Source organism: Carcharodon carcharias, chromosome 5, assembly GCF_017639515.1.
Source record: "Carcharodon carcharias isolate sCarCar2 chromosome 5, sCarCar2.pri, whole genome shotgun sequence".
Classification (NCBI taxonomy): domain Eukaryota; kingdom Metazoa; phylum Chordata; class Chondrichthyes; order Lamniformes; family Lamnidae; genus Carcharodon; species Carcharodon carcharias.
In genome coordinates this window covers 74,985,219-75,000,428 of record NC_054471.1, presented here as the reverse complement: position 1 = coordinate 75,000,428, position 15,210 = coordinate 74,985,219, and the positions used below count along the sequence as shown (strand labels likewise).

At 40.6% G+C, this 15,210-nt stretch overlaps 1 protein-coding gene across 4 annotated transcripts in view; it reads left to right on the top strand.

Moving 5' to 3' along the window:
* dst (dystonin) overlaps positions 1 to 15,210 on the top strand; it is a 576,136-nt gene that overhangs the window by 399,947 nt on the left and 160,979 nt on the right. For all 4 annotated transcript variants that reach the window (XM_041188904.1, XM_041188906.1, XM_041188907.1 and 1 more), the window contains 3 exons: positions 928 to 1,163; positions 4,907 to 5,036; positions 13,431 to 13,630. In XM_041188904.1, coding sequence (XP_041044838.1) covers positions 928 to 1,163; positions 4,907 to 5,036; positions 13,431 to 13,630 — 566 coding nt within the window. The remainder of the gene's footprint in view (positions 1 to 927; positions 1,164 to 4,906; positions 5,037 to 13,430; positions 13,631 to 15,210) is intronic.

Below are 15,210 nucleotides of genomic sequence, written 5' to 3'. Positions count from 1 at the left end.
AGGCAGAAAATTCTACCCATAGTCTTTTTCTCTCTGTTGCGATATGCCTTTAAGAGATAGCAACATGTCAATACCAGAAAGGAAGTGTTTCGTGTGATCCAGTTTCAGTTTCACTTTTGGCTGTGAGCAAAACACAGCACACACAGCTCTGATGTCTTTAAGCTTTGTACCCATGTATAAATATCTTCATGTGCCTAGTTGCAATAAATTAACCCACAACATGTTTACACCATCCCTTATGTGTGATTGGTACCTTTATATCATTATAAAAACGTGACACCCCCCACATGTCAATCCAACTCTCTGCAGTTCTGCTAAGTTATAGGATTGAGAGGGTCTCTGGAAACTATCAGTTTTATTTATTTTCCTCCTTCCCAGGGGGAATTTTCATACCCCAACATGATTGAAATCAAGGGCAAATCTAGGTATGGTCACTGATGTGATGGAGCATTGCTGAGAATGATCATTAAACACAAGGCCATTTCAGTTCTAACCCTCAATGTTAAAAACTAGATTATTTGCTTCCTTTTTGAAACTGCAGCTGTAATAAAGCAAGAAAAACTCCTCACACTTCATTAGAGACCAGCTTTATAATATATTCAAAAGCCAGCACTATAACTGGACTAGTTTGCTTTCAGCTTTTTTGAAAAAAGGAATTGGATATAAACAAGAACAGCTATATTTGGGATAATGCCTCTTAATCTTCAGTGGAACTACTTAGGATTTGCTTTAGTTGTAAGAATGAAAATAACACTTGACTTTTCCAAATTTGTTGGAGTCATGGAGCTCGGAACTATAAAATTTAAACCAGACACTTGTTGAATTTACATGAACTTTATAACTTGTTGAGTATTTGATTTAAGGAATGCCTTTTTACAAAAAAAAACTGTCATCAATGAGATGCTGAAGTATGTTTCCTGGCTGCAGATCTGATTGCTATCAAACAAGACATTGCAGATGTGAATCATCAATATGAAGAAGTGGGAGGCTTGCTGAAAGACAAGGTGAGCCAGCTGGAATCCATGCTGATTCAAAGGCAGCAAGTCCAGGAGGAAGCCCATTTGGTCAAGGAATGGTTGGAATCGATGGACAAGAAAACAGCATCTTGGGATACATTACCAACTGAGACTGAAGCTATAAAGGAACAAGTTGAGCAACATAAGGTGTGTGTGTTGTGTATGTTTTATAAAATTTGTTTGTCCTGGTTAAATATGTCAATGGAGTGCCAAACTTTACTGGCTAACATTAACCTTTTTTTAAAAAAGGCTTTTTAAAGATAAACTTTACAATAAACCTTATTAGGTTGGATCTTGCTAAGGTGGAGCATCTCACAACTTATATCATTAGTTGGACTTTTCCCTGTATCTTTCAACTTAATTTCTTGCCCCATCAGTTGCCTGCAGTGTGAGCTAGTAACAGTACAGTGAGGACAACGGAGGCATCTGGAATCTTGGTTAATGGCAGAATCAACAGTCCATCTCCCCAACCAATGAGTTTTAAGGCTGAGAAAGTAACAGGAGCAGTGGAGAAGGAAATAAGGTGAATTAGAGTCAAATCAATTGAGAGAGAAATAGAGAGAGGCAATGGAAGATTAGATTAAGAAGGTGAAAAAGAGACAAAATGAAAAAAATAAGTAAAAAAAAGACAAAAGGTAAAATCTGGCATTTTAAAAGCCTCGAATATTTGACTACCTACAGGAATGAGATTGAACCATTTAAATTGTTCCCTTTCTGGACTAAAGATTGATTGGCATTGCATTAACAATTAGTATATTGTTAAAGAGGTATTTAAATTCTTTAGTACCAGCCCTAATTTTCTGCAATGAGATGAATGAGCAATTAATGTGCAAATTCAGCAAGTTCTTAAAAGTAGCGAGGAGGCTAAAGGTGTAATGTTGGTTGTGCTAATCAAACAGAAGAATGGCGTCAATCTACCAGGAAGATTTGGAAGTTATGGTACATCACGGCATATCCCGTAATCCCCTGAATTTGCTGACCAATTTGCACATCAGTAACGACGTGCATTGTTAACACAGTTATTTTTCCAGAAAGATCTAGCCCAATACTTTATTGCTAATTATTTGTTTATTTCCTTTTCTTAATGTAGTTTGATCACCTTTGACCTGCAGTAATGTTAACCTGCAATGGGATATGATGAATTGTGATGCGCCGATGGTGTTGAAAATCAGGGTGCTGGCACAAAGCAGCCATGATTTGGATTCACACAATTTTCTATTAAGTTATTTTCTGATCTTGTACTGGTACGGGTACTACAATGGAGGTGGTTGGGGAAGAATCCATTACAGCATTTGAGCATTGATCATTGCTTATTATGCACTCAAGTTCCACCATGAGATCTGCTGTGACTGGTCCTCCTTTTGTCAGCAATGTTGTGCTTGTGATAACAGTGTCATTGCACTCATGATCTTCAAAGTGAAGTTGAAGAAATGGAAGTGGTAGGACCAGTTATGTTGCAGTATAACGAAGGAGGGAGAACTTACAATGTGACAGGACCGTTGTAAGGAGCAGAATATTATCAAGCCACCATCCAATAAAATCTGCTCATTTGGATCTTGCTCGGAAGCTGTAAAAGTTTTTTTTCAATTGAACTTTTTTTTCCATTGCCTCATAACGTGGTAGTGAATTGGCTGTTCTTTTAGAAAGGAGTTATACATATATGTCAAAATGCATTACAGGCAATGCAGCATTTTTGAAGTGTTGTCACTGTTGTAAAGTACAAATACAACAACCAACCTGGACACACCAGCAAGTTCCCACAAACAGCAATGTGATAATGACCAGATAGTCTGTTTTAGTGATGTTGGTTGAGTTTAGATATAGGCTAGGGCCTTCCTTGCTTTTCAAATTAATGCTGCACGATCTTTTCCACTCATCCAAGAGGGTCTATTGGACCTTGATTTAACATCTCACCCAATTCAGTGTGGCACCTCTAACAGTACAGCACTCCCGCAGCACTGCACTGAAGTCCTGGCAGAGATTTTGTGTATTTGAACCCAGGACCTGCTGCCTCTGAGGTGAAAGTCTACCACTGACTCATGGCTAATACCTCCAGGCAGTACTGGGCATCTGACATTGCATTAATAATGATGGAAACATGAACAGATTATCCTTGTAATTAGTAGGGTAAACTAAAACAATTCCCTACTCTCACCCCACCCCTCCCGCCCCCAGGAAGAATGATTTTTTAAAAAGAAATTGAGCTAGCTGTTCCATGAGTTTAAATTGCCATTTAGGGTTCACTCAGAATGACCCTTTAGAGTTGGCTATGATGTACAAGCTGCTAATAATCCTGTTAGTCCAGCTGGACAGAAGCCAATTATCAAAATTTGCTAGTTTATTGCCTATTATCCAAGCATTCTTGGTTCAAATTGCATGAACATTTTAAAGGACCAGGCAGTGTAGCACATTGAACCGGCGTGCTGTGCTGATGAAAGTGGTATAAGTTCTCACCTATGTTAGTTCCTCAGTTTGTGAGGTTCTTTCAGGCCACCTTTTAATCAGAAAGTGGAGTTAATACAGCTCTTCTAATTTGGTTGGTCGGTGAAGGGCTGAAACAAGAAATGCGAGGATGAGGAATCTTTAAAGCAATTGGCAAAAGCATCAGGTGCAAAGAAATTGTATTTTCCATAGTGAGTTGTTATGATCTGAAATGCACTGCCTGAAGCAGATTCAATTGTAACTTGTAAAAGGGAATTGAATAAGTACTTCAAAAAAGAAAATTCTGCGGGGCTTTGGGGAAAGAGCAGGGGTGCATCTAATTGGACAGCTTTTTCAAAGCACCAGCACAGGCATGATGGGCTGAAAGGTCTCCTGTGCTGTTAGATTCTATGACGTCGAGTTACGATACTCTTCCTTGTCTGCTGATACCCTAACTAAATAATGAAGGCAGAGGCCATCCACATACTTCCTTGATTACAAATGTACAAAAATAACAGGCAAGAAAGATCAACTAGCCAAATTGTCAAGTCAGCACCAATAAAATGGTTAGGTCACATGTGGGAACAACATAACATGAAAGGTGGTTGAGAAAACAGTATAAGGAATACATGCCCGTAAGTAGTCGAATAAAAAGTCTCCTCACACCAACCAATTGTTGAGTGCGATGAAGACTGAAGTTCAAACCAGTGGCTATAAATTCCCAGCTTATGTGTGAGCCTCTTTTTTCCACCCTGAGGTGCAGGCGAAAGGTTTTATTGAAGTGTGCAACTCTCCATTTTTACGCCACTGGGTTTGGAGAAAGTCACCAATTATGGTGCCCTGTAAGAAGCTGATTGTGGCATATTTCACAGTGGGTGATGCAGTGGTCTGGACATTGGGTTGGGCGATGAGGAGTGATTGCTAAGTTTCTGTAGAGTGATACAAACATTTTGAGTTTGTTCTTTAATGCTAAGGTCTGCCTCCTTTCTAATTGGTGTTGGTTTCCCATCCACTGAGTGACATCACTGTCACTAAAATGTTTGAAGTACAAGTATTTATCTATATTTAGGATAACAAGAAGAAAGTTTAAAAATAGCAGAAACATAAAAAGGTGTTTCAGATACCAAAAATGTGCCAAAACAGTTAGGCACGTGATGGAAAAATGGAACTGTTCGCTGTAAATATTCCACTACCCTCTTATTTTGTGCCTCACGTTTTTAGTGTTTTGTGAGGAATTATAGAATAATGTGCTTAATTAAAGCAAGTGTATTTCATTCTACTAAATAATCAGTGACTGTATATTAGGTAAGCAATGTATTAGCTTCTTGCCATCTGTCTGATTGAACTGTAAGAAATAGTGTTTTGATTTGTTTGCTTTTCATTTGTTGTTGGGTTTAAATGGTGAATTGAAAATAAAGGCATCTAGATCTTGATTAGCAATTTATCTTAGCAATTTCCTTTTGCTGCAGGCATTTGAAGCCGAGTTGAACCAAAACACTGGCAAAGTTGGACAGGTAAAAGAGAAGTTGACGTTGTTGCTGGAGGAGAACACAGACGCTCCTGAAGCTGGGAAATGGAGGCAGATGTTGGATGATATAAGTAATGTGTCAATTTATTTATTGGACAACCATTTAGAAGTAGTTATTTTTAATATCAGCTTTTTGATATGTTTGTTAGCTAGCTAAAATGTCATCTATTCTCTTAGTTAAAACCACTGGAATTTTTTTTCCTTTATTCTTTCATGGGATATGGGTGTCACTGGCAAGACCAGCACTTGTTGCTCATTCCTAAGTGCCCTTGAACTGAGTAGCTTGCTAGGCAATTTCAGAGGGCATTTAAGAGTCAACCATATTGCTGTGGCTCTGGAGTCACATGTAGGCCAGACCAGGTAAGGATGGCAAATTTCCTTCCCTATTAGTAAACTGGATAGGTTTGTATGACAGTCGATGATGGTAATAGTGACCGTGAAACTAAGAGTAGCTTTATATTGCAGATTTATTAACTAAATTCAAATTCCACCAGCTGCTATGGTACCCAGATCATTAGCAGGTCTCAGGATTACTAGTCCAGCAGCATTACCACTATGCCACTATTTCCCATTGGTATGATAAGGTGGATTAAAACTTTGCATCCTGTTCACCTTTGGAATCAATCTGGGATACCGTAATGTAGAAATGGGAGTAGCCCCTTCATTCAGCCCTCGAGCCTGTTTCACCATTCAGTCCGATCATAACTAATCTGTGCCTCATCTTGATTTACACATCTTTTATCCCATAATGCCATTACCCAGCAAAGGTCTGTCAATCCTAGTCTTGAAAATTGAAATTGACCTACTAGCTTCCACAGCATTTTGGGGGAAAGAGTTCCAAATTTCCAGTATCCTTTGTGTGAAAAAAAAACCCTTCCTCATTTCCCTCCTAAATGGTCTAGTTCTAATTTTAAGATCCAGCACACTGAATTTTGCACAATACAACAGCAGTTGTCAACCTCACTTGGAGGCCAAAAAGATGGTTGGTTCGGAGATTAGGGCAGTTCTGAGCTTGATACCTTGTTGTATTGGATGGGCTCTTACTTAGTTTAAGGCTGGTTTTATGCCTATTCTTTTCCTTGATGCAGTCTTTGGATGCATAGAACTGAAAAAAGCCCATTTCTCGAGAGCTTAACACTTCAAACCTCCTGAGTGTTCAAATTGAGTCAAAATATATATTAATCGCTTTGTGGTGGAGACTTATTTTTATGATATATGGAAGAAAGGCCAAAAGAGTGCAGAAAAGAAAAGTACCCCAGATGCTAGAAATCTGAAATAAAAACAGAAAATGCTGAAACACCGTTGATGTCAGCGTATCAGTTGATCTTTGAAGCCTCAAAATCGCTCCAAAAATGGATTTTGACTTGTACGTTGACTATAAAATTGAACTACCTGCAAGGGGCATGGGTGGTGGCCACTTTGAAATATCATCACTGTCTGACACAGAATAGCCTTGCCTTAAACTCGCACGCACCTTTGCAACACCTGCTTGATCCCTTACGCCCAGCTATAAGGTGCTAGTAAGTAAAACATGCAATTTTGTGGGGTGAAAAATTAAGGCTGACTACTAATGCAAGAATAACATGTCCTGGCTGAAAAAGGAAAGGGGGAGCCGACTTATACACTGAGCAAATGCAAAAACATGATTTTTGGGGCTGGAGAAATGGGATCGATTTATACTGTTTATGGTACTGAGGACTAGCGTCTGTGGAGAGAGATACAGAATCAGAACTGATGAAAGGGCACTGATCTGAAATGTTAACTCTTAAATGTTTCTCTGTCCACAGATGCTGCCTGACCTGCTTGGTATTTCTAGCATTTTATACTAAAGTACTATACTTGATTTATAAAGAGCCTTTTACAACGTTGAGATGCTCCAAAGTGCTTTACAGCCAATGAACTATAATAGCCTTACTTTAAGAATTAACACAGGAACAGGAAGAAAGAGTTCATATGAATATATAAATTGGGAGCAGGATTAGGCCACTTGGCCCCACTTGTCTGTTCCACCATTCAATAAGATCATCTGATTTCTCCACATTCCCACCTACTCCCATCACCTTTCACCCCCTTGCTTATTAAGAATCTATCCAGCTCTGCCTTAAAAATATTCAAAGACTCTGCTTCCACCGCCTTCTGAAGAAGAGTTCCAAAGACTCACGACCCAAAAAAAAAATTCTGCTTATTTTTGTCTTAAATGGGTGACCCCTTATTTTCAAACAGCCCGGTTCGAGATTCTCCCACAAGAGGAAACATCCTTTCCACATATGTAAGGTTTGTCTGCTTGCTAGTTAGTTTACTACATTATTAACAAACGCATTACTTGGTCAAGGAAGCTTGATCTGGAGTGAAGGCACGATTTGAATGTTGCTGAGACACACAAACTTAATTGTAGAATGAAACAAAACCTTTGAGAAAGTGCTGACCTTTCTGTTCAATGCACAAACAAACCTGTGTCCTTAATTTAAATGCAACCATTATGTGGCCATTTTAATGCAATCTCTTCATTATTCTTCTTATAATCTTTTTAAGATTAACTCTACACTAAATAGTTTCCTTGTCTCTTCATTGAAAATGACGAATTGTATGCTCATTTTCTCAGTGAAACGCTAATGCTCAGCAAAATGTAACTTGTTGCAAAAAGAATAAAGCTGTTGACACAAGGAAATAGGCACAAAACATAAATGAGAATTGTAGGAAAGTTGAATGCAGCAGAAATGCTTATTGTTATGAAAAGGGTATTTTTCCTCTGCTGTACAGTTAATGAATGGTTGGTATTGAATGCCTGACCTACCTTCCATTTGTATCTGTATCTCTCTTTTGAGCTACTCCCTGAAAGCATTTTTGTTTGTGTTCTACACTTTTTACAATGTCTGTTCCCCAAGTGGATCTCTGTTTACTTCATATTATTCTGTGGAAAGTGCTTAGCTCAATCTATAACCTACTTCAAAGCTGGCTGCCGTAAAATTAATGTTGGAAGCAAGAAACTCTATCCATAGTTTCTTTCTTACCTTCCCCACTTCTAACTGTTTCCATCTCCCATCCCATTTCTCTCTCTTCCCATCCCCCCCACCACTTTATCCCTCTTCCCCATTTTCCCAACTCTCAATTGTACTTTACCCAGCTCCCCCTCCCAATTTACCTGAGCTCCTCTCCCATTTTACTTACCACCTCCCCACCACTTTACCCCCACAGCTCCCCCTCCCATTTTACCCTTCTCCCCATCTCTCCCTCCTACTTTCACCCTCTTCCCACTTTCACCCTCTTCCCAGTGCAGCGGGAGCAGTGCTGGAAAATGAGGCAAGCTGTTCACAAGTCCATTGCCTTCGGTGGGACCGGAAGATCCCGCTGGCGGGAGGGGCCACAAACTTCCACCCCCCATCCTTCCCTCCTACTTTCACCCTCTCCCCATCTTTCCCTCCCACTTTTTCCTCTCGCCCCCATTTCCCCCTCCCACTTCCCCAGACTTCGTAGAAGTCCAACAAATCTCTTCTCTGCAATCTTATGTTGGAAAGATGAAGTTGTGCAGAGAAAATTAAGATCTATATCTGTAGCTGCAAAATGTACCACAAAAGACCTCAAATCGAGTGATGAAAGTTCAGCATGTGAGGAGCACCGACTATAGTGATTTCTCTTTTTCTTCCATCTGTAAAGTCGTCAAAACCACTGCCAAATCCAATGCAATGGGACATTTTCATTTGTTACGACATTGCACTCCCTACATGTCATTATTTCCATTTATTTATTTTGTGAAAAATGTTGTTAAATAATATTTTTGCTTCTTATATCCTGGCAGAGCCTTAAATCCAAATCCCAAATTGCTCAGCATGTTAGCTGCCTGCTCATTTTAAAATTTTATCCTTTATTTAATCAAGACAAGGTCGAAATCCACTCTGCTCCTCCTGAATAAGCTGTAATGCCTCTTTTGTGCCCAGATATTATGCCTGAAGCTTGGTTATTTAACATAAGTATATTGGCAGCAATACATAAGCTTGACAAAAGAAAGGCACTATTAAGAATTCAGCATTAGGAAGACAATCAGTTCCACAATCTTCACCTGGATTGACTGAGCAGTTAGAATCTCAAGACTCACACAACATTGTGGCAATAGTACTGAATACATGTGCTCCAGAATTAGCCCAGCCCCTAGCCAAACTGTACCAGTACAACACAGCCATCTACCTGGCTATGTGGAAATTTTCCAGGTATGTCCTGTACACAAAAAGCAGTACTAATCCAACCTAGCCAATTACCGTCCCATCAGTCTACTCTCGATCATCAGTAAAATGATGGAAAGTGTCTTCAGTGGTGCTATCAAGTGACACTTGCTTAGCAATAACCTGCTCACTGATGTTCAATTTGGGTTCTGGTAGAGCCCTCAGCTCCTGACCTCATTACAACATTGGTCCAAACATGGACAAAAGAGCTGAACTTCAGAAATGAGGATAAAGTGACACCCTTGACATCAAGGCAGCATTTGACTGAGAATGGCATTTCGGAGCTTTTGTAAAATTGGAATCAATAAGAATAAGGGGGGAAACTCCCATTGGTTGGAGTCATACCTAGCACAAAGGAAGATGGTTGTGGTTGTTGGATGTCAATCATCGCAATTCCAGGATATCACTGCAAGAGTTCCCCAGGGTAGTGTCATAGGCCCAACTATCTTCAGCTGCTTCATCAATCACCTTCCTTCCATCATAAGGTTCAGGGGGGTAGATGGTGGTAATCCAAAGGTCCAGGCTAATGCTCCAGGGTCATAGGTTCAAATCCCACCATGGTAGCTGGTGGAATTTAAATTTAATTAATAAAATAAAATCTAGAATTGAAAGCTAGTCTCTGTAATGGTGACCATAAAAGTATCATTAATTGTCATAAAAATCCATCTGGTTCACTAATGTCCTTCAAGGGAGGATATATGCCATCCTTACCCAGTCAGGCCTACATGTGACTCCAGACCCATAGCAGTGTGGTTGACTCTTAACTGTCCTCTGAAATGTTCAGTTCCAGGGCAATTAGAAATGGGCAACAAAAGCCAGCTTTGCCAGTGATGCCCATATCCCATGAAATATTAAAAAAAAGTGGGGATGTCCACAGATGATTGCACAATGTTCAGCACCACTTGCAACTCCTCAGATACTGAAGCAGTCCGTGTCCATATGCAGCAGGACCTGGACAATATCCAGGCTTAGGCTGATAAGTGGCAAGTAATGTTTGTGTCACACAAGTGCCAGGCAATGACCATCTTCAACAAGAGAAAATTAACCATTTTCCCTTGACGTTCAATAGCATTACCATCCCTGAATCCCCAACTATCAACATCAGAGGCTAGGAATTCTGTGGAAAGTAACTCACCTCCTGACTCCCTGAGTGATGGAATACTTTCCATTTGCCTGGATGAGCGCAGCTCCAACAACACTCAAGGCTTGACACCATTCAGGATAAAGCAGCCTGCATAATTGGCACCCCATCCACCACCTTCAACATTCATTCTCTTGACCACTGATGCACAATGGCAGCAGTGTGTACCGTCAACAAGATGCACTGCAGCAACTCAGCGAGGCTCCTTCGACAACACCTTCCAAATCTGCAACATCTACTAACTAGAAGGACAAGGTCAGAAGATGCATGGAAACACCACCACCTGCAAGTTCCCTTCCAAGCCCCACTCACCATCTTGACTTGGAAATATATCGCCGTTCCTTCACTGTCACTGGGTCAAAATCCTGGACCTCTCTTCCTAACAGCACTGTGGGTGTACCTACACCACATGGACGGCAGCAGTTCAAGAAGGCTCAGCCAGCAACACCCACATTCTGTGAAAGAATAAGAAAAAAACACAGACCCTAATGTATGAAAGGAAAATCTTTTCTTAAAAAGAAATCTCTCCTAAGTGGTCCCTAAAATTGTTGTTGGTTCTTTTAGACTGATGAGGTCAGGCAACCCAGAAGGAAAAAAACAATTCGGACCAGTATTCCTTTTTTCCAAATTTTTACTGTCTTTTTCATCCTGGGAAGTTAGTGATGCTCCTTCCATGTATGGTACGATGAAATTATCGATTGAGTCAGCTCCTTTTAAAAAATATTGGGCGAGAGGACCCCATTTATGGATTAAGTCCTTTCGTGCACAAGTCTGCTGTCCCATTGCAACACAAATTCAAGTTTTCTGGTGTTTCAACTTGCCTTGCCATTCAGCTAAGTAACGTTAATGCTCCTCGTTTGATTTTGGAGTAAATATTTACCAGATGCACCGCCAGCTCAATCTGTCACCAGCAGTTCCAGGGACTTTGAAAGCTTTGGTTTTCTTCTAATCCCTGTTGCTGAAATTTATAAATGGACATAGTTTGAAGCTATAAATATGTTCTGTGGAGCAGGATTCCATTTTCTGCTGTGAGTCGGTTGTGTGCTAAACCTAAAGTCAACTTGACACAAAACAGGTGAGCCTCTGAAACTAGTGCAGTTTTCTCCCTACATGTTACTTTTTGATGAGTTATTGCACTGTGCTAAGCTGGGATATGGGATCAATTTTGTGACCTGTGCATCTATTGTCAGCACTAGACACCAGGAGTTATACCAATGTACAACCTGGCACTGGGAGATACCAACTGTTACTTGAGAGCTATTGGACACCAAATACTAATGTTTCTGATAGAGAAAATTCTTAGTCTGGCATGATGTCAATATTTTATTCAGCAAAATAGAGAAATAATGCAGATTATTTAAGCAATTTCATTTATGGTTCTTCACATAGCAGTTGGGTAACTCTGGACTACTAAATGGGAAAATCTTGCGATCAAAGCCCATTATAGACATGTTGGGATCAGGGACATAATGGTGCTGAGTACCAGCCCAGTGGCACTCACTGCTCTCCTGTTTTTAATGTCCTAGCTATTTGTTCCCATTCTAAGTTCACACCAATCTTCTACACCTACCTGCATTGGTGAAAGTAGTCACTATTTAGTGCCTCAGTTCTCCTGTTTCCATTTGTTGTAGAGGTTAACTTAGTGCAGGAAACATTTGCTTTCTGTGGAGAGCTTGCCTCTCCCTTGGTAGGTAGATGATGCCCCCTGTCAACTTGATTCACTGTACTGTCTTTCAGCACTGTTCCCAACGGGTGTATTCAGAGACTGTTGAGAGAAATTCTTGGGTTCATCATGTGAGTTGCACGATAGTGCCTGTTCTGCAACATTGGATTTATTGAGGACATTCAGAAGCAGCACTGTGGGTGTGTCTTCACCACATGGACTGCAGCCGAAAAGGCTCACCACCAGCTTCTCAAGGGTGCCTAGGAATGGATAAAATGTTGGCTTTATCAGTGAAATCCGTATCTTGAGTGAATACTTCAAAAATAATTAGGGAAATATACAATGGACGTACTTATTCTTGCTCTCTCTTGCTACTACTGCATTCTTGTATACCTTTTCGCTCTTTATTACATTGGGCACCAATAATTTCACCATTCACCAGGTGTATGGCATATTTATGCTGTATGCACGTTTCCTCTCTCATCTTCTCTTTCTGTGGTCTCTGCTTTTGTGTGTCTAACTTCTCTCTCTCACTGCACGTGCATTCCACATCTTCCTCACCTCCTCCCTCTGCATGTGTGTGCTCTCAGCCCACGCACTCTTCTTAGCTCCCATGAGCTCTCTGCACGTGCTCTATCCCTCTGCATGTTCTCGTTTCCTCCCTGCCTGTGTTTTATCTCTCTCTCTTACTCTGTGTTATTCTGTATGCTGTATCTCACTCTGTATGCTCTACCTCATTCTGTATGCTCTACCTTCTTTATGCTCTCTCTCACTCTGTATGGTCTAATTCACTTTTTACTCACTCTGTATGCTCTATCTCACTCTGTATGCTCTATCTCAGTCTGCACTCACTCTGCACTCACTCTGTATGCTCTGTCTCACTCTTCTGTATGCTCTATCTCACTCTCTATGCTCTATCTCACTCTATACTCTATCTCACCCTGTATGCTCTATTCCACTCTTTATGCTCTATCTCACTCTATATGCTCTATCTCACTCTGTATGCTCTATCTCACTCTGTGCGCTCTATCTCACTCTGTGCGCTCTATCTCACTCTGTGCGCTCTATCTCACTCTGTGCGCTCTATCTCACTCAGTACGCTCTATCTCACTCTGCATTACACCGTGCCCGCTCTGTGCATTCTCTATCCTGCTGTCTTTCTGCATCTGCTCTCTTCTACTCTCTGCTCACTCTGCGTTTTCTCTGTATACTCTAACTGTCTTTCTGTCACTTTCTGCCTGTTCTCACCCACTTACTCTTTGCTCACACCCTTGTTTTTACTCCTGTGTGTGTGCGCAATGTTTCTATGAGTAGTTTCATCCAGCTAGAACAGTGACCTGTTAAACATTAATTATGTCATTATGTTCACAACACTTGTTTTGTAAAAAATTGGTTGGCGAAGAAAAGTTTTTTTAAAAACTTACATTTTCTATATTGTTTTTAGATTCAAAATGGCAACAGGTCAGCCAGTCGGCAGCTGAACGGCAGCAGAAGTTGGAGGAGTCGTCCAGTTTCCTCCTTCAGTTTGAAACAGCAGAGATGCAGCTCAGCCAGTGGCTTGTTGAAAAGGAACTAATGATGAACGTGCTCGGACCACTCTCCATCGATCCACATATGTTGAATAATCAAAAACAACAAGTTCAGGTAAGGAGTAACATTATCCACTGGTGTTCTTGACAAATGATGTTGGTTCTTTGGGTGAACATTTCTGTTGAAATCAAAGAGGTTGAGGAAGTTTTCTTGTTACGCAGTGAGTTGTGATCTGGAATGCACTGCCTGAAAGGGTGGAGAGGCACATTCAGAAATTCTAAAGAGAATTGGATAAGGAGGAAAACTTAGAGGGCTGTGGGGAAAGAGGGGGGGATTGGGAGTAATTAGGCAGCTCTTTCAAATGGGCCAAAGGACCTCATTTTGTGCTGTAAGGTTCTAAGTTACTGGCCAGTGGGGAAATATGAATTGTTTAAAAGTATTTTTTTTAACCTGATCAAAGTATCAGCGATGAGATAAAAACAGAAAAGTGGCTTTTTGCATTCAACAACTTGGGAGAATTAAATATCTCCAATCATATTTTCTAACTCCATGTACTGGGAGCAAGAAGAATGTGAAAATTGGCTAAAATGACTGTCAGGTGGAATGATATAAATTTTTTATACCATACAAAGTAAGGGCCAACCAAAGCTTCCCTGGTTTTGTTATGATGTTAACAGGAGGAGCTCTTTATTCTCGGTGAGCAAGGGAAGTTGTGTGTTAGCACGTGCTGGTCCCAGAGACTGTGTTGATGATTTGTGTGTACCTTTTGAATGCCAGATTTTAATTTTATTTTAGAGTCACAGAATTTTACAGCACACAAGGTGGGTGTTCAGCTATCATGCATGTGATGCTCTTGAAAAGAGCTCTCAACTTACTCCCGTTACTTTGCCCTTTCTCCATTTCTTCGTGAACTCTCCTTCAGATATTTATCCACTTCCTTTTTAAAAAGCCATTAAGAATTCTGTTTTCACTATTGTTTCTGGTAGGACATCCATTATTCTTTTAATCCCCGACATATATATATTTTTTTTAATTATCCTAACCTTTCTCTCTTTAAACTGTGTGGGTTCTAGCTGCTAATTCACTGACCAATTGAATTGGCTTTTCCCTACTTTCCTTCTATAAAACCGTTGTGATTTTCCACATATCCATCAGATCTCTTACCCTTCACTGCAATAAAAAGAGCCTCAGGTTTCTTTGATCTTGCCTCTTGACCGGAAAAACTGCCTTTAACATCTCTGATGACAGCCCCTTGAGCTGTCCCAAAGTGCAAATGCTTACCTTGTCTCCAGTGACCATTGGAGAGGGTAAAGTCCTGACACTAACAATGCCAAAGATCTCTGTTGAAGTCAAGAAGCAGCATTCCATATTCCTGGGGGTATCCAGCTCACTTTCTAAAGTGTTGTTGATTAGGGCCAACCTCTGGAATTCCTTTCCAAGATGATGTAAAGGTTCAACAGCGCAGGGCTTCAGGGATAGAGTCGTGAAATGGGACTGACTCTATTGCTCTACAGAGAACTGGCACAAACTCAATGGGCTGAATGGTCTCATTCTGTGCCATTATGACTTTGAGACACTCCTCCCTTATCACATTCCTACACTACATGAATTGTAGTGGTTCAAGAAGGCAGCTCTCTACCAGCTTCTCGAGGGTAATTAGGGATGGGCAATAACTGCTGGCCTAGCCAGTGATG